This window comes from Meles meles, chromosome 4 (genome assembly GCF_922984935.1).
Source record: "Meles meles chromosome 4, mMelMel3.1 paternal haplotype, whole genome shotgun sequence".
Taxonomy (NCBI): domain Eukaryota; kingdom Metazoa; phylum Chordata; class Mammalia; order Carnivora; family Mustelidae; genus Meles; species Meles meles.
Genome location: NC_060069.1, coordinates 43,705,451 through 43,724,179, shown reverse-complemented (window position 1 = coordinate 43,724,179; position 18,729 = coordinate 43,705,451). Strand labels below are relative to the sequence as shown.

The 18,729-nt window shown below is 46.6% G+C and overlaps 2 protein-coding genes across 2 annotated transcripts in view; one reads left to right on the top strand and one right to left on the bottom strand.

The window, feature by feature from the left end:
* PCYT1A (phosphate cytidylyltransferase 1A, choline) overlaps positions 1-16,444 on the top strand; it is a 63,034-nt gene extending 46,590 nt beyond the window's left edge. Inside the window, exon 9 of the mRNA XM_046001871.1 lies at positions 14,738-16,444. Within this exon, the coding sequence (XP_045857827.1) occupies positions 14,738-14,761 (24 nt within the window). The 3' untranslated portion in view covers positions 14,762-16,444. The remainder of the gene's footprint in view (positions 1-14,737) is intronic.
* On the bottom strand, positions 795-17,788 carry SLC51A (solute carrier family 51 subunit alpha). Its single transcript, XM_046001872.1, has 9 exons — positions 17,113-17,788; positions 16,469-16,563; positions 7,668-7,822; positions 6,651-6,724; positions 6,075-6,233; positions 5,187-5,298; positions 4,737-4,883; positions 2,586-2,691; positions 795-1,828 (listed from the first exon to the last, which is right to left on the bottom strand). The coding sequence occupies exons 1-9, from the start codon at positions 17,148-17,150 to the stop codon at positions 1,623-1,625; spliced, it is 1,092 nt and encodes a 363-aa protein (XP_045857828.1). The 5' UTR covers positions 17,151-17,788; the 3' UTR covers positions 795-1,622.
* Positions 17,789-18,729: the final 941 nt, after the last annotated feature.

Here is an 18,729-nt window from a genome sequence, read left to right as displayed (position 1 = left end):
TGAAAAGAAAAAGGTATGTTGGGAGGAAACGCTGGCCTTGGTGTGAATGTCAGCCCCATCCTCAGTGCCAGCATCCACAGGGTGTTTTCCTCAATCGGTGTTCAATATATTGTTTTCCTGTGTGAGTGTTATTCATTTGTTCCAGTTATTTGGGCCTTTGTCATTTAGCCAAATAAAGGCAAAGTGGTTTTACTGAATGCACCATTTCCTGTGTTAAGACCTGGTGTACATGTGTATAAGATGTTTTATGTATTTGGGACTTTTACCTATACTCGCAGTTCTTTTGCTTTTGCATCCTAATTTGTCTCCTCAAGATTGTTCCATGACCATATTATGAGAGAAGTCCTTTTGCAGCTTTGCATAGAAGGCTCAAAAAGCCATTGTCCCTCTAAGGGAGGCTGATCCAGATCTATGAGGTCTAATGTCATCAGTGCCCTAATGACACATCTGTAAGGGAAAGAATACCTTCCATCTGATCTTCAAAAGCCTGGTTTCTTCTGAGACTTCGGGTTTGTACTATTTTTGCCTGGTTGAATTCCCTTTTGTTGTTGTTGTTGTTGTTGTTGACATACCATATTACATTAGTTTCAGGTGTACAACTTAGTGGTTTGGCAAGTTTATACATTATGCTTTGTTCACCACAAGTATTGCTACCATCTGTCCCATTACATTGCTATTACAATATCATTCACTGTATTCCTTTTTTTTTTAAGATTTTATTTATTTATTTGAGAGAGAGAGTAAGAGCAGGTGTGCATGAGCAGAGGGAGAGGGAGGAAGAGTCTTAAGTAGACTTTGCACTGAGCGCAGAGCCTGACACAGGGCTTGAGATCATGACCCGAGCCAAACTCAAGAGTCAGATGCTTAATCAACTGAGCCACCCTGGTGCCCCTCATTGACTGTATTCCTTATGCTCTTTTTGTTCTTGTGACTAACTCATTCCAACTGAAGGCCCATATCTCCCACTCCTCTTGACCCATTTTGCCCAACCCCTCACCCCATCTCCTCTGGACCATCAGTTCTCTGTATTTATAGTTCTGATTCAGCTTTTCATTTGTTTATGCATTTTCTTTTAGATTCCATTTATGAGTGGAATCATATGGTATTTGCCTTTTTCAGTTTGACTTATTTCACTTAGCATAATACCCTCTAGGTCCATCCATTTTGTCTCAAATGGCATGGTCTCCTTTTATGGCTGTATAATATTCCATTGTGTAGCTATATCACATTTTCCTTATCCGTTCTTCTGTTGATGGACACTTAGGTTGCTTCCATATTTTGGTTATTGTAAATAATGCCACAGTAATCGTAAGGGTTTGCCTGGTTGATTTCTACTCCTGTTCTTATAACAGGCAAGCTACCACATACTTTCCCCCCTTTCACTGGCTTTGGGAAAACTCAGAGTGACCTTTCAATATACAAGCTTCAAAGGCTAATAGTGTCACCCATAGAGGCAATGTACCCAACTGTAGAATTTTAAACTGTATCCTGTTTATTATAAAACTTAAAATACCTTCTCCAGGCAAGGTCCAAAATAATTGCATTCTATTCCATAATTCTTCATCTCCTACAGTCAACTGTAATCTGTCAGCTTTCTGGAAATGGAATCCATCCCCCTATGGTCAAGGTTGAGGGTCAGTGAGGAAATCTTGTGCCCATTTAATGTGTACAGTGTCTCTTTCAATGTCCACTTTGGAATTTGAAGTCAAATCCAGGTCTGAGGAAGAAAAAGGTTCATATCCAACCTTGTTGTCTTTCCTTCGATAGTACATGCGTGTCAGCACAGTCATTAGAAAAGTCTCCAGTACGAGGAGGTGGCAATTCATAACTGCAGCATGGAGTGAAATATAATGTAAGTTATCCTAAATTGTAGAGGTGGTATCCCACTAGCAGCCCTGGCATGTGAGTTCAGCAAAACTTTCTCCAATTTGTCCTCAAACCATGTCTAGAGATATTAAGTTGTCCTAAATAACATAGCAGATTAATGGTAAAGCTAAAACCGGAACCTGACTCTCCACCTTCTGCAATCTGAGACTAGCATTAAACCCCATTTCTTTTGCATGTTTTATGAGCATGACGTTCCTTTTTTTTTTTTCTTTTTCTTTCTTTTTTTTTTTTTGTGAGAGAGAGTAAGCAGTGGGGATGGGCAGAGGGACAGAGAGAATCCCAAGCAGGTTCCATGCTTAGTATGGAGCCTGATGTGGAGCTCGAGCCTTCAACCCTGAGATCATGACCCAAGCAGACATTGAGTCAGATGTACTTAACCAACTGAGCCACCCAGGCGCCCCTATCAGCATGACCGGCTTTCAGGCCACACCCATTCCTCTCCCAGAAGCTGGGAATTGAACCCATGGCTTCCTGGGTTGGCCGTCAGGGTTGGCCTCAAGCTGTGGGATTGCAGCTCTCCTCTGTGTGGTCAGAGAAGTCACCATCACCTTAAAACCCCACTAAGACTTCTCTGAGATCCCTTTCTGAATATTCTGAGCAGAAGCCAGGCTGGCCCAACCTCTGTTCTAAGGTCCTCCCTTCCCTGACCCTCCTTTCTCACCCACTCTGGAATGAGAGAGGAACTCTTCTGTGCTCACCTTGAGACCTGATTTTAGAGGAAAAGGGAGGTGAACAAGCAATCTGCCCACTGTTGGCCAAGACTGAGAAGATGGATGGCTGCAGGGCAGTCAGGATGAGGAGCACCTGCAGAACAGAAGAGAAGCAAGGGCAGGAGAGGCCCAGCACCCGTGGTACTGAGACCAATCAGCGCACTGCTGTGCTTGGCCTTCCATGGTGCATTCAGCTGACCTTTTGATCTGTGCAGCTACAGAGGGTTGAAACTCACTTAAGTTTTGTGGACTTGTAAGCCTTGGGCAAATTATAATCTTGTCTTCTACCCAAGATTTTATGAGAATTTGTGACAAGAAACAACTGATTGGGGGTCCATGTTTATTTCCCTATCTCAGCCATGGCTACTAATGAGCACTCAGTGGATGAACAGGGTGGATGGTTAGAGAAGACTATTTCCATCTGGCTCAAGGACCTGAGATTCCCTGCTCCTAAAATGATGGGCAATTGGCCATGAAGCAAAGCGCCCTTTGAAAAATCTCTACAGTGCCAGGCCCTGGGGGAAAGGAGGAAAGGGGAATTAATGTTCAATAGGTACAGAGTCTCTGTGTGGAAGGCGAAAAAAGTCTGGAAATGGATGGTGGTGGTGATTGCACAACAATGTGAATGCACATAATGCCACTGAACTCTACACTTAAAAATAGTTAAAATGGTAAATTTTATGTACATTTCGATACAGTAAGGGAAAAAAAGAAGAAAAAGAAAATCTCTGTACCTCCGAGTGCTCTTTCCTGAAGAATCAGCCTCTTCAGGGCAGGCGTCCCCCGATAGTCATGGGAAGGCCTGGCAGTCACAGGGCTTTTAGCCTGTGGAATGACCCTAAATGCTTCCGTGGCCCAGATCCTTTCTGCCCTTTCAGTCCCTGACTCATTTCAGGCTCTTCTGACCCATCTTGTCTTCAATTCTACCTACTGTGGGCCCAGAAATCCACATTTTGGAGGCATCTGCTTAGATCAAATGAGAATTTATGTGAAATCACACTGTTAACTACAAAGCAGTCACTATGCTGTGAGAATAGGAAAAAGGCCTAGCGAGGAGACAGAAAGAATGGAGAAAGAAGGAAAACAAGACTGGGCTAGAAATCATTGCATTTGGTGGAAGTTCTCTAGGCTTAAGAAAATGGAAAGTGTAAAAGTGGAAAAATGTGCCTTGCGGAGAACTTCGAGAGAGGTGTGCAGGTGAAGAGGCAGTGTGATGAGAAGAAGCAATGTGGATTTGAGAGTTAGACAGATCTAGATTTAAATTCTGGCCCCAAAACTACATGCCTTCGAGCAAGCCCGAAGACATCTCTGGGCCTCATTTGCACAATAGGAATAATAATGACTCCTAAGATCATTGTGAAAATTTAGATGTAAATGTATGAAAAGTCCCAAACATGTGGTAAAAGTAGTTCACAACTGTGATAATGCTGATGCTTCTGGTAGTGATGAATTATAGAGCTTTAGAAAGTGCTGGGTAGGAAAAAGTAAAGGTAGAAGGTTTTAAGGTTGATAATACATGTTTTAAGAGTTGAAGTGGGTCCCTAAAGTAATATTTTGAAGTCCCAACCCCCAGTATCTCAGAATGTGATCTTATTTGGAAATAGCATCATCATTTTGGTTAACTGATTAGGTATCATTAAGATGACATCATGCTGGAGGGTCCTTATTCCCATATACTGTTGTCCTTCTAAGAAGAGGAAAAGAGACAGAAGACACATGACATGTGCCATGTCATACAGAGACAAAATCCATGATGCAGCTGCTAGCCAGTGATCACTGGCCAACCACCAGAAGGTAGGAAGAGGCAAGGAAGAATTCTCCCCTATAGGTTTCAGAGGGAGCGTGGCCTGTCTGACCCCTTGATTTTGGACTTCTAGCCTCCAGAACTGTGAGACAAGAAATTTTTGTTGTTTTAAGCCACCCAGTTTGTGATCCTTTTTGAGGGCGGTGCTAGGAAGCTATTACAGCACAGAAAAGCAAAAACTGGGAAGGGACAGGAATCATTTTCTAAATCTCATAGGAAACCTAGGCTTAAGAAGATTCCCAGACCCACTTTTGGTCTTTTTTAGTCTCACTTCCTAACCCCAGTTGTTGGTAGCTCTAATATTAACCATCTTTTCTTTCCCAGGGTATAGCTACCTGAAAGAGGACAAATTTGGCTCCTATATTCTGCTCGCCCAGGTGCATCTTGGCTTGACGGAAAATGATGGCCAGGGCCCAGAGAGCCAACAGGGTAGACACACCGAGGAAAGTGTTGATCCACAGAGCTGTGCTTTCCTCAGAAATCTGGTGGCAGATCAAAAAGTAGTCAGTGAGGGAGGTGAGCCTTGTCTCCTCCTTTTATTTCTCCTCTTCCATAGTGGGAAAGGTTAAAAAAAAAAGAAAAAGAAAAAGCCCCAAATCCTTGGCCTGTTCCACTCTCCTCTCCCCACCAGTCTCCAAGCCTCTACTTTTCCATGGCCACACTGTTGCTGGGGTTACCCTGCCTGTGGTGCCCTGTTGCAGCGGATGTTGGCTCCAGATCTTCCTTCTAGAGCTCAGAGGTACTAAGTGAGTCTTAGACTTTGCTGCCCCTTACTCCTGGCTTACATCTGCTGGGTCAAAGATGCCATCGGGGATGAGAAACAGGCCCACGAGGTTCAGTGTTATCTTGAAGAAGGCATACTGGAATGGGCCCAACATCAGCAGCTGAAGCTTCTTCCTGAAGGAAGAAGAGGGTTAGGAACATGAACCCACAAACTGCCTACCTCAAGAACACCTTCCAGGTCCCTCACTAGGCTCCTGAGCTGAGGCTTGGCTGCCACAATAGACACCAAAATGGCTAGATGGATGGGGACATAGGAAGAAGCTAGAATGTTGAGAGCATTGGCAACTCTCTTCTTTTTTTTTTTTTAAAGATTTTATTTATTTGACAGACAGAGATCACAGGCAGGCAGAGAGGCAAGCAGAGAGAGAGGGGGAAACAGGCTCCCCACTGAGCAGGGAGCCCGATGTGGGGCTCGATCCCAGAACCCTGAGATCATGACCTGAGCTGAAGACAGAGGCTTTAACCCACTGAGCCACCCAGGCGCCCCTGGAAACTCTCTTCTTATCTCCCACTCATCCCCCAGACAAGAATGCTGCCTTTTGGGCAAGATCTATCAGAATGTTGACCCCAATCTCATCAACCACAATGGGCAAAAGGGACAAGTAAGTAGCCCAAAGTCCACTTTGCTCCAAGTGGCTAAAGTTTGTGGGCAGCAGTGAGCTTAAGGAATGGAAATTGGAGTTCTCCTTCCTCTGCTCTCCTCACCCCTGGGTGGGTGCCCAGTGTGTGGGTGGTGGCTGTGAGATGCCACCCTCTCATCACTGGCTTTGTTCCATACCTGCCTGATTCCAAGAGACTTGAAGCAGGGCCGAGAGAGCCACAGAGGCTCTTAGGAGAATGCAGGAAGAGGCTAACCTGTTCCTTGAGGAAGCCTCTCGCTCCCACCTTACCTGGTGAGCATGAGTGGGGGGCAGCAGGGGCAGCAGCAGCAGCAGGGGCCTGTGTGGACCATCATCGGAGTGTCCTTCAGTGTCCTCATTACTGCCTCCTTCCCACCAAAGCCTTCCACCATGACCCTCATCAGCAGGTAAAAGTATACCGCATAAAACCTGGAGTGGGAACAGAGGTGAGTCTCACAGAGGGGAAGTGGCCGCCTGTTGAGGGGATACCAGACTACAAAGGGTGCAACAGAGGTGGGGCTCACTGAGGGGGACACAGTAGGGACCAGGTATTCAGAATATGTGACCCAGCAAGAGGGAGAGAGAGGAGAGCGTCCGGGGCTGAGGAAGAGGGGAATTGGGGCCTGTAGGAACAAAATGGTTGACTGAGGATGAACAGAACCAGAAGTTCAAGGGACCTGATTAGCACAAGTTGAAAGGGGCTAGGTTCACGATCAGTTGGTTTGCAGGGATTTATGGAAGGGATATGGGTTAAAAGAAAATGTGGACCCTGGAGTCCTGGGTCCTGGGTGAGTGGGGAGCAAAAGGGTGACCAGCTCAGAGCTGGAGGTGGGGCGGGTCACTCACGAGGTGATGGCCATTTCCACGAGCATGAGTGAACGAGGGATCCAGAGACCAAAACAGCAGAACACAGACACGACCTACTTGGAGAGGAGTGAGAAGCTGTTTGCGGCGAGAAGGAAGTCTTTGTGCTCACTCTCTCAAACGTTTTATGGCAAGGGCTCAAGGAAGCAAAACCTGAACAGTTGGGGTGTCATTACCTCAAATGGTTGGCTGGGAAAAATAGTTAATTTTAAAAAGTCAACTAATTTTTTAAGGTTCTTTTTTTTTTTTTTTAAATTCAGTGGTCATTTCCTTCTATATCTAGGGTTAGAGACAGCAGGTCACCTGGTGCTCGTTTGAAGATTATCTCATCCTACACCCTGGAGTAGTGTAGGTAAGTTCATCCTTAGGAGGAATTAGGTCAAGATCCAACCCTTCCTTTTCAACATCGCATGTTACTAGAGCATCTCTGATGACTTGAGATGGCCCAAGCAGGTGTCCTCTGGTAGAAAAGGACCTCAAGGGCTCCATTCTGCACCCCAGACACACACACACACAGACCTTACAAAGAAACAGAAGTCCAGTCTTAGGGCCTGGGAGCAAGCCAGAGACCTATATAATGTCTGTGAGGGTGAGTTAAAAAGGTCTACAATATAAGGATTGAGCTGAGTATGTCCCTATGGGGAAAATACAGTTTCTCTCTTTCCCCTCTGAGGAACCACTGCTTTCCTCTACAGGAAGGGATATTTCTTTTAATAGTAATACTGTGGCCAGAAGTAGTGAGTAGTGATGCTGGTGGGCTGAGCAGTTTCTCTACCTGTCTCCCGGCTCTAAGAATTCAAACTCGCTGTCCCATTACTTGTTGGCTTTCCAAGCATGGGGTCCTGACTACAATCAGAAATTACAACCCCCCATTCTAAGTGCGTAGAAGCAGGCAACCCTCTGCTGACTTGGATTGCTGAATTTAGAGGAACTCTCAAAATTCCTCTAATTGTTTAGTCTTGTTTAGTCCCTCCCAAAGGGCAGCTACAAGGCCCTCACCGTGGGTGCAGAGCTGCTCCAGAGCAGGGTGGTCCTCTTGATGGGACACCGGGTGTTCTTGTACAGGTAGACAGCATCCTCCAGGAAGATGATGACTGAGCCCAGGGCAAGCAAGGTCATGATGACTGTGAGGGCAATTTCTGCAGGGCCCAGTGCTAAAGTGGAAAGAGAGGGCAGATTCTCCTGAGAAGAAGTCCAGGACTGAGGGGCAGAAGATACGGGTTTCTTCATTTGGATCTAAATGGCTTTAATGTATCTAGAATTATGTGGTCTAGGCTCCCACTCATGCAGAAGAATGGCATTTTCTTAGACTTGGAGTATCTAACATGTAGCTAAAAAGTAGTCATTCGGGCACCTGGGTGACTCAGTTGGTTAAGCAACTGCCTTCAGCTCAGGTCACGATCCCAGAGTCCCGGGATCGAGTCCCACATGGGACTCCCATCTCCACAGGGAGTCCGGTTCTCTCTCTGACCTTCTTGCCTCTCATGCTCCCTTTCACTGTCTCTCTCTCTCAAATAAAAGAATAAAATCTTAAAAAAAAAAAAAGTAGTCATTCTTCTGCAAGGATAAGAGACTAGATCAGATAATTCTAAGTATGGTTAGGCTTACCTCAACCAGGATATAGACACCAAACAAGTTTTTACTTAATTAGCAAAAATTTTGAATTAGGAGATTGGCTGTGCCTAGTCAACTTTACTATTTCCAGTGACAGGTGTCATGCTAGCATAAGTGGACCAATTAACATTATAATTAAAGCAGAATGTAATTAATGGTATACTTTAGGGCTGTTTAAATTTGATTTCAAAAATTATGTCACGAAACTGGGACATTAGGAAGGGATTTTAACAAAAGAGAAATGGATACCCGAAAAGACTTCAGGGACATTTGACTCGTGTTGACCTCATAATTAGTCTTAAATTAAATGTGGTTAAGTAGCTTTCCTCAGTGTTTACTGCAATCATTTGAGTAGTTGTTAAAAACTAGCTGTCCAGATCCTACTCTCAGAGATGCTTCTTCAAAATCTTTGTGAAGAATGTGTAATATTATTTAAAAACTTATTAGCACGCAATTAAAAAACCAAAAAATTTATTAACAGATCCACAAATGTATGGTCATCTGGTTTATGACAAAAGACTCCACTACAATTTATGGGGAAAAGGATGTTTTTTCAAGAAAGTCTTCTGGGTTAACTGGATATCCTTTGGTGGATAAAAGAAGGACATTGACCCCTCCCTCACATCATCCAAGAACACCTAAGTGTGAAAGTTAAAACGTTTTTAGAGGAAAACAGAGAAGCAGATCTTTATGACTTTAAGATAGGCAAAGATCTGGGCGCCTGGGTGGCTCAGTCCGTTAAGCCGCTGCCTTCAGCTCAGATCATGATCTCAGGGTCCTGGGATTGAGCCCCACATTGGACTCTCTGCTCAGCGGGGAGCCTGTTTCTCCCTCTCCCTCTGCCTGCCTCTCTGCCTACTTGTGTTCTGTCTGTCAAATAAATAAGTAAAATCTTAAAAAGAAAAAAAGATAGGCAAAGATGTTTTAAAATAGGACACAAAAGCATAACCCATGAATTTAAAAATTGATAAATTGGACTTTCTTAAAATTAAATATTTTAATTGGTCAAAAGAAACCATTGAAAAGACAAGCTCAGACTAAGCAAAATAAGTCAGTCAGAGAAAGACAATTATCATATGATCTCCCTGATACATGGAATATGAGAGACAAGGCAGAGGATCATGGGGGAAGAGAGGAAAAAAATGAAACAAGATGAAACCAGACAGGGAGACAAATCATAAGAGACTCTTAACCATAGGAAATAAACTGAGGGTTGCTGGAATGGAGGGGGGTAGGAGGGATGGGGTGACTGGGATATTGGGGAAGGTATGCTATGGTGAATGCTGTGAATTGTGTAAGACTGATGAATCACAGACCTGTACCTCTGAAACAAATAATACATTATATGTTAGTAAAAAATAAAAATAAATTTAAAAATAAAATAAAAAATCATAAAGGGACACCTGGCTGGCTCAGTCGGTAGAGCATGCAACTTTTGATCTCTGGGTTGTAAGTTTGAGCCCTACGTTGGGTGTAGAGATTACTTAAAAATAAAATTTTTATTAAAAAAGAAAATCAGGGGCGCCTGGATGGCTCAGTGGGTTAAAGCCTCTGCCTTCAGCTCAGGTCATGATCCCAGGGTCCTGAGATCGAGCCCCGCATCGGGCTCTCTGCTCAGCAGGGAGCCTGCTTCCTCCTCTCTCTCTGCCTGCCTCTCTGTCTACTTGTGATCTCTGTCTGTCAAATAAATAAATAAATCTTTAAAAATTAAATTAAACCATGTTCGGGGAGAGAAAGGTAGAAAAGAATTGAAGGAAAGAGTGGGGCACAAATATCTTTATCTTACAAAGTGCGAAGTCAGGAAGTACTGCCCCTGGTTGGCAGAATAAGAAGTTATCTAAAGGAATAATAAATCTATAAAGATAACCAACTAAAAATACTGACATAATTACACGGAGAACGGAAGAAGGTCAGGGCTGAGAGAGCACACGAGCAGGGGGAGGGGCAGAGGGAGAGAGAGAAGAATCCCAAGCAGAATCCTCTCCCCACCCCTCCACTGAATGTGGAGCTCCCTGCACCCCCTGTAGGGCTCAATCTCACAGCCCTGAGATCACCACCCCCAAGATCACGACATGACCCGAAATCAAGAGTCCCACACTCAACCAACTAAGTCACCCAGGTGTCCCGATTCAGTAGATTCCTCAAAACCAATGTCCGTTGTGGGAAGGCAGAGTCTCTGCTAGAGGCCTCTGTTGGCAAGACCTGCCCACCCTTGCTTGACCTTGTCCTCCCCCAGCTCAGGGAGAGCTGAGAGTAAAAAGAGCCCTTTCAAAAGCTATTCAAGGCTGGAGCCTTTCCCAGTCTTCACTGACTCAACTGCTCCCTCCTCTTTGAAAATCTGGTCCACCTTGACTCCCAGAACCACAGTCCCCCTCACGGCCTCTGACCCTGGGTCTCTGGCACTGATCCCTCACCCTCTCCCACACCCTGTATTCCCCCATGTCAAACACCATGGCCTTGCAGGGCTCTGTTATTGAGGTTTGGGTCTTCCCTACCACTCCTACTCCCCTTCGGCCTCGCAATGGCCATGTCAGCAGGGCCACCTCCGGAACTCGCTGGCTCTCAGTTTCTGCCCGTTCAGTTGTTCTCCCTAGCTCCCAATGGCTGGCTTCTCCTCAATGAGATCCCTGTTCAAATGCCCCTCCTTCGCCAGCTCTCCCTGAGTGCCCATCTCTCTCCCACAGTGTGGTTATTTACATATTTACTTGCCTCTTTTCTTCTGCCTACCTCCCCCGCCCCCACACACCCCCTTGTAAAGTCCTGCAAGGCAGGGACTTTGTCAAGCTTTGTTCTCTGTTCCATCTCTGAGTGCGTGGACCAGCAACTGTGGCTATCTGTTGAATGAAAGAAATAACCCATGTGAATTCCTATTGTCATCTCCATTTTATAGGCTTTTCCGGGAAACTAAGCTTAGAGTTTAAGGACCTCACCCATGGCCACACAGCCTGGAACTGAAACCCAGGGGTTTCTGGCTAAGCCCATACTCTTACCCATTTCACAGGCTGACTCTTGGTGTGCGTTCCTATAGCTACGGGAGGGAATGTGGAGCGATATGGACAATGAGACGCAACCTTAGCAAGTTGTTTAAGTCTGTGAAGGTGGACTGGGGGCATATGTGACTCTGCAGTACAGACGTGATTTGCAGTCTCTTGTAACTTCTGGCTTTGACGGTCTATATTCTGTCTCTATTCGTAGTATCTATCGGCTCTTGTATTCACTGCCACAGCACAAAAGCTAAGAAAGAGAGAAGTTTCTCAGCATCCATAGATCCTGACGCTACTGCTCTCCATGCAACTCATTTATCTTCTTTGGAGATTGTCCCCTACCTTATTTTCTGCATCTTAATAGATATGGGACAAAAATGTTCTATGGCCAGAGACTTTATGGAGATGCCTTAAAGTTAAACCTGTTTCTTCCCATACTCAAGTTTTTAATCTGTTTTACACTGTAATGTCCTAGTGGAGGTTATAGAATATAACTTTTATAAAACTTATTTTTTTTATAGATTCTGTGTTCATGAGGCACTACTTGAGAGTCATATTCCAAGAAACACATTTTGGGAAAAGCTTGTCTAACTGATCATTTTGATTACATTTACACCTTTAGCAACTAGCAAATTTCCCACCGTGTCTCCAATAGAGTGGATGACTTTTTAAAAAAAAAGTAATGAAAACAATATTAGAGCATTAAAATCTTGAAAGAGTCTCCCCCATAATTCCAGCTAGTTCCTAACCAAAAGTTATTTTCATTTTTGAGTGTTTGTTTTCAAGGGAGTTAAGAGCATAGACTCTGGAGTCAGAGACACCCGAGTTCCAAGTAAAATCCCACTTAGTGCTTGCTCTTGACCTTGGACAGCTTATTCATCCTCTCACTAACCTCTTAGCACCGCAACTGGCACGCAGTATTTGTTCAATAAAAGGTAGCTTTAAAAAACAACCGGGTTAAAGTGCATACCTATTGTATTACTGCAATTATATTATAAAATTGTGTACATTTTAAACTAGCATTTCATCATAGCCATCAAAAATGATTTTTAAATCACAAAAGTTTCAAAAATAAAAATAAAAGAGCAAACAAATAGATATACCTGTAATCCATTTTAAACTTGATTTTTTTTTAAAAGATTTTATTTATTTATTTGACAGACAGAGATCACAAGTAGGCAGAGAGGCAGGCAGAGAGAGAGGAGGAAGCAGGCTCCCCGCTGAGCAGAGAGCCCCATGCGGGGCTCCATCCCAGGATCCTGGGATCATGACCTGAGCCGAAGGCAGAGGCTTTAACCCACTGAGCCACCCAGGTGCCCCCTGTAATCCATTTTAAAGAGTGCTGCAATTTTGCCAATTCTGCTTCAAAAATTATTTTTTGAGACATAAAACATTACAGATGTATTTGAAGCCACTTGTACATACCTCCTGGATGATTTTCCCTTCCCCACCTTGCCTCCCAGAGCTAACTACTGTTCTGAAGTTGGTGTATATCTTTTTCACTTATGTTTGAATTTTTCACAACATGGGTACAGACTCAACACAGTATATTGCTTTGCATTTTACAAAATCTACATAAATGGGGACACTTAGGTACCTCATTTGGTTAAGCAGTTAAGTACCTGCCTTAGGCTCAGAGGTCATAACCGGGAGTCCTGTGGTGGGGCCCAAGGGCCCCCTACTCTCTGACTTCCTGCTCTGTGGGGGACCCCTGCCCCTCCCCCATTTGTGCTCTGTCTCAAGTAAATAAATCTTTTTTAAAAAAAATCTACACAAATGGCATCATTCTGCAAAATACTTTTTCCACCCAACATTGTTTTCATGATACTATTTTCATTATGACAAACAAATGCTTCCATAAATATTCTTGGACGTGTCTCCTTAGCACACATAGAAGAGTTTTTTGTTTTTTTATTTGACAGAGATCACAAGCAGGCAGAGAGAGAGAGAGGAGGAAGCAGGCTCCCCACTGAGCAGAGAGCCTGATGCAGGGCTCCATCCCAGGACTGTGGGATCATGACCTGAGTCGAAGGCAGAGGCTTTAACCCACTGAGCCACCCAGGCGCCCCTAGAAGAGTTCTTTTATGCGGACACTTAAAATCAGAATTTCTGGGCTGGAGGAGTTGAGACTCTCTCATGCCTCAGAGAGGTGATCGCTCCGCACAGTGGCTTTCCCAGTCACTGAGCCTTCTCTGTCACCTCAGATTCACAGTAGGGAAATGTCGTTGTTTTACTCACGCTCCTTAATTCCTGACCAATTAGAGCTTCTTTTTGTCCACTTGGTTGGTCATTTGGGTTTCTTCTGCTTGAACTGTCTATTCACATATTTCATACACTTTGTATTGGGTAATTTCTCTTATACTGACTACTTATCCTTTGTTAATTAGGCTTGGAAATATCTTCTCCCAGTCTAAGGTTTGGCATTTAACATAGTTTATAGTGTCTTTAGTTGTATAGAAGTTATGGACTCGATCTCCATGATCATTTGTGCTTCCTTGTTGTTTTATTTAAGAAATTATTCTCTACTCCCAATCAGAAAGAAATCTTTCTATATTGTCTTTTGTAAAAAAACGTTTGTATTTTACATTTAGGTATTTAAGCTGTCTGGATGAAAGCTACACTGGAGCTATTTCCACGCGGATCCCCCCCCCCCCCCCCCAGGGACAAATACATTGTTCAGATCACTTCTTGAAGATTCCGTTCTGCCCACGGAGGGGTGGGGGGTGTAGGCAGGGGCATCACTTCACAGAGCGCATGCCCAAGCAGGCGCTATTTCTGGGCGCCTGTTCGGTTCCATGTTTCTACTTTTTAGGCCCTTTGCACTTTACTGTTCATTGCTTAGTCTCATTCTAAGTCTTAACCCCTGGTAGGGCAGGTGCCCTCCACACATGTTTTCAAAATTGGCTTGGCTTTTCCTGGCTCATCACTCAACAGAAAAGTTTGGATGGGTCCATTTAAAAATCCTGGGGGGCTGTCATCGCAATCATATCACAGGCATTTCAAAAACAGATTCAGTAGTTCTCCCCCAAGAGCTCCTCCTTAAATGGCAGCCAAGTTTAAGGAGCAACAGTTTACAGGCGAAGGAGGAAGGGTTTTTCCAGGTCCTCAGGGCAAAGCCTCTTTGGGGCTTTCCTGTTTCTCGGGGTGATCGCCGCTGCCCTCACCCTGCTCCGATCCCCAGCGTGGTAGTTGCGCGATCTTTTCCTTCACTCGCCCGGTCTAGCTATCTCCCAGGCAGCCGGCTCGTTCTTGGGCTTGCCTCGGTTTTCCAGCCCCCGCTCTCTTCCCTGACACCGTTCGGGCTCAGACTCATGTTCCCCATGCTGGGCTGGGGCGATCATCTCCAATGCACAGCCCGGCTTCTCGAGGCCCTTCTTCCCCAAAGTCCATCCCGTTTACCGATTAATGATTTTGCAGCCCGGTCCAGCCCCTCCCAATCTCTGAGCCCTCACCGGCTCCTTCCTTCCGCAGGTAAAGTGCAACTCCCCCGCCTGAGCTCATCAGGCCCCACCTCACCAGCCCAGCCCCACCTCACCAGCCCAGCCCTCTCGGTTGTCCCCCGCTTCTCCACCAGCGACCTGGAACCCTGCCGGATCAAGGTCCTCGGAGTGCGCAGCACGTGCCTGCCCCTTCTGCCTCCATCCCACCCCGGCAGCGCGCACCGCCTGCTCTCCGCTCTCCGACATTCCCCCGGGAACGAGGCAGAGCACTGGGCTACCAGACCCTGCGCGGTGTCCCTTCTTTGAAGATCCTTGGGGCTTCTATTTGCACATCTGTCGCAAAGCAATGTGAGATCGACTTTTCCTGTGTGAGGCTGGCTTTCTCAATCTCATGGACACTTTGTTCAAGGTAACTCCTGTGGTGGGGGACTTGCCTTTGTGTTCAGGGCAGCGTCCCTGGCCTTTCCCCCACTAGACGCCGGTGGCGCCCTCTAGTCGGGGCCATTGAAACAGTCTCTGCGCATTACCAGAAGTTCCTTGGGGGACAACATTGCGTCTGGTTGGCAAACTGCTAATGGAACACTTGTCCCACCAGCCGTACTCTGAACGAGAGGTTCCTGGAGCTGGACAGAGCAGCTGGCTACCAGCACGAACCCCAGAGCAGTTGCAAAGCCTCTCTGGACACTCTGGAGAGTGTTGTCGTTCGCTCTGAAACCAGGCTGAACATTGTGCAAGCACATGCCCCTGTCTGCCTCCTGATCCATGCTGACCACATCCTGTGTGGTCAGAAAGTCTACTCACTGATGTGACCATATCAGGAAGGAGGTTAGGCAAAAACATTAAAGAACCATAGAGGGGGTCCCCTGGGTGGCTCAGTTGGTTAAGTGTCTTCCTTGGGCTCAGGTTATGATCCCCAGGTTGTGGGATCAAGCCTGGAATTGGGCTCCCTGATCAGTAGGGAGTCTGAGCTTCTCAGACTCTCCCTCTCTGAGCTTCTCAGAGCTTCTTCCTCTCCCTCTGCCCCTCACCACCACACTCATGCTCTCTCCCTCAAATGAATGAATAAATCTTTATATTAAAAAAGATTCCATAGAGAAACAGACTCCTCTTCATCAATGTCTAAGAGGTGGTTAATCATGCAGTAGGAAAACAAAATGAAATAGGGATAGGAGTCACATTTGCTATAAAAAAGCTAGGGTCATTTGGTTGTCATATAGGCGGCCAGGGAATAAACTGAGAGACCTGTCTTCTGCTTTTCATTTTCAAAGCAATTCAGTATAAGATCTAGTTGGCCAACATTGTTGGAATACTTCTACAGGCTCGCCTAAGTTTTAAGGACATTATTCATAGCGACCACCCCTCTAGAATGATGGAGACCCTTTCCCAGAGGCTCTTGTGCAGGCCCCAAGGGGGAGTCTCTGGGGCTTGGATCATACGGGTGCCATCTTGAACCCCTGGCTGGTTCTGGGGTTTGAACAATACTCCAGGCCAGTGTCCCCAACTTGCATGAGCTTTGAGGCTGGGATCTGTGGGCGGTCCAGCATGCAGCTTTGTCTCCCTGGCTAGGCTACCATGCCCCTCTTTTGGCCTCTTGGATCATTGAAGAGTTGTTCTTCTCTAAGGCCTTAACCATGACAGATAGATGCTCTACAGGCGGGCTGGCTCAGGACCACCTTTCATCAGCATCACTCAGGTATCCTGGCTCCCTGCTGGGATGCTCATTTCTCCTCTCAGCTCCCTCTGGGGAGGGCCCCTGACTCACCTCTCAGAAGCTGGGCTGCAGTGGGAGCGTGAGAGAAGCAGGCAGACGAGATGCTGTAATTGGTTTTCAGTAACTCCAGAAGATCTGCTGTGTACCTGTAGAGATACCAGCCTGTGTTCAGAACATGGGAGGTACCAGAAGGAATACCAGTTATCTCACACTCCCTCAAACACTTCTGAGTTCAGAGAGCTTGTACATTTCTCCTCGATGCCCCAGTTCTTAGAGGAAATGGCAAATGAACCCAGCCTAGTGTATAAGACAAGTGTCCCAAGGCTATAGGCAGGCCTGACTTCGGTGCCCACTCTCTCCACTTCCACTGGGGCAGCAGGTCAGGCACTGACAAGAGAGAAAGGGCAGGGCCTCAGAGAAAGAGTGGGCCCTTCGTACCAGGGATGGGTCCACAGCTCTGTGCCTGCCCCTCACAGCCCCCACCTCTGGGAATTTTCTCTTCCCCATTGAGGGGCAAAGCCAAGGCTCTAAAGGATCACACTGACCTCAGGGCCAGCCAGGCCATTGTTTATCTGCCCCATTCTGTGTCCTGGGAGCCAAAGGCCCTGGGAGGGAGATAGGGCCAGGCCAGCATGCTAGGGGCCTCCACTGCTTAGCAACTGGTTCCTGGCTCTGGGCCTGCCACCCTCACTCACCTGGGGTCAAGTTTTATCTGAGTCCTGTCTGGCTCCATCGTCTTCTCTCCCTCTATGGCTTTCCCAGCAAGCTCTGAGGGGCAAGGAAGGGCAGGCAGGTGGGGGCCCTGAGGGAGGTGGCTCCCACGAGTCTTCCTGCCCGCTGGCCTTTGTCAGAGCAAGGACCGCGGCCACGTGTAGGTGCAATGGCAGGATCTTCTCCTCTGCCTCTCTATTCTCAGGCTTCCCGTGCCCACGGGTCCCTAGAGCTTATCTCAGAGTTCACCCCAGAGGAATTTGATCCTCTTGGCTGGCTGAGTTCCCTGGTTCCTGACTCCTCCCTCTCCCTAGGTGTTGTCCTTCCTTTCTCCCTCCCACCAATGCCTTTGGACACCCTTTGCTACCTGGCCAGCCCTCACCCTATATCCCCTCTAAGGAGTGTTCTGGGGTGGTGGTCGAATGAAGTTCTCTATCCTCCCTGCAATACTACCAGTCAGCAAATCCAGGTCTCCCAGAACCTGGCTGGAACTTGATCTCTGGTCCCCTGGAGACAGGAGAGTCAAGGCCAACTCCCTCACTGCGTTGACACTTTGGTCTGGCGTGCAGAAAAAGCCAGACGAGGCCCATGTGGCTTTCCCAAAGCTCAGCCTTCCTCGTCTCGGTGAGGGGCTTGTCCTGCCAAACAGCAGCCAAGGACGCAGCAAAGATGCAGAGGGACTTAGGACACAAAAGCTGCCGAGTAAGACTTCTGTGCATTTGGACAGCTTCTGGAAAACTGTGCCAAATTATGTTTCTCAACTTTTTTATTGACTAGTGATCTCTCTTCTCTCCAAGTAGATTTAAAGCCATTTGAGCCCAAGCACAGCACCCCAGGGTTCCTGGCCCAGGGCCTGGTACACACGGAGTGAGAGCGCTTTAGAAGTAGTCACGTGACTGATAAACTCAGGAAAGCTCCGTGACAGCTGCTGCAAACATGTGCCCCCGGCGCTGTAGAAAATGCAGTATGTTCCTTATCTTGTTGAAATTTTATAACTGCTCTTGGGAGGTGAGTACTGTCTTTATTCCCATTTTACAGATGAAGAAACTGAGGCTCACAGACGTTCTGACGCCAGGTTGGATAGAAAGCCATGAGAGTGTGGAGAGAGGCAAAAGGGACCTAGGTCAGGCGGTCTGTTGAGCTTCAGGTAAGAATTTTGAAAGTAAGAAAAGGGCCCATGAGAGGGTCTGATTCTGGGATGGTGAGGAGCTACGGTCAGAGGAAGTAGTTATTGGTGGTACCAAGAGGACTCTCTACTGCTATCCCCGTACATCGAAAATGTCTCCCCAGGGCCAAGCACGGTTCTGTCCCTCTTTCATCCTCCTCCTAAAGTACCAACTCTCGGGACAGGACAGCGCAGAGATCCAGGAGTCTCGGGGACCCAGTTATCTCCTGAGGTGGAAGTGAGGGCACAAGGAATACAAGGGCATTGACCAGGGTCACTTGCCTTGGTCACACCCTGACAGACACAGGCTGACTCAGCGGCCTCAGTCATGTGACAGGAATGCCCCCTGGGTCATTCATCTCTAGCCTGGTGAGAGGCCTTGAGCTTAATTGTCTCAAGCCCTGAACTTTAGACTTCCTCAGAGCAGGTAAGCGGG

Coding starts and splice junctions, on each gene's coding strand:
- SLC51A (XM_046001872.1), bottom strand. CDS start 17,150: ATGGAGCCAGACAGGACTCAGATAAAACTTGACCCCAG. Junction 2,692..4,736: donor CCAAATTTGTCCTCTTTCAG/GTAGCTATACCC, acceptor TCTGTTCTGCAG/GTGCTCCTCATCCTGACTGC. Junction 1,829..2,585: donor CTCTAAAATCAGGTCTCAAG/GTGAGCACAGAA, acceptor TCCATGCTGCAG/TTATGAATTGCCACCTCCTC.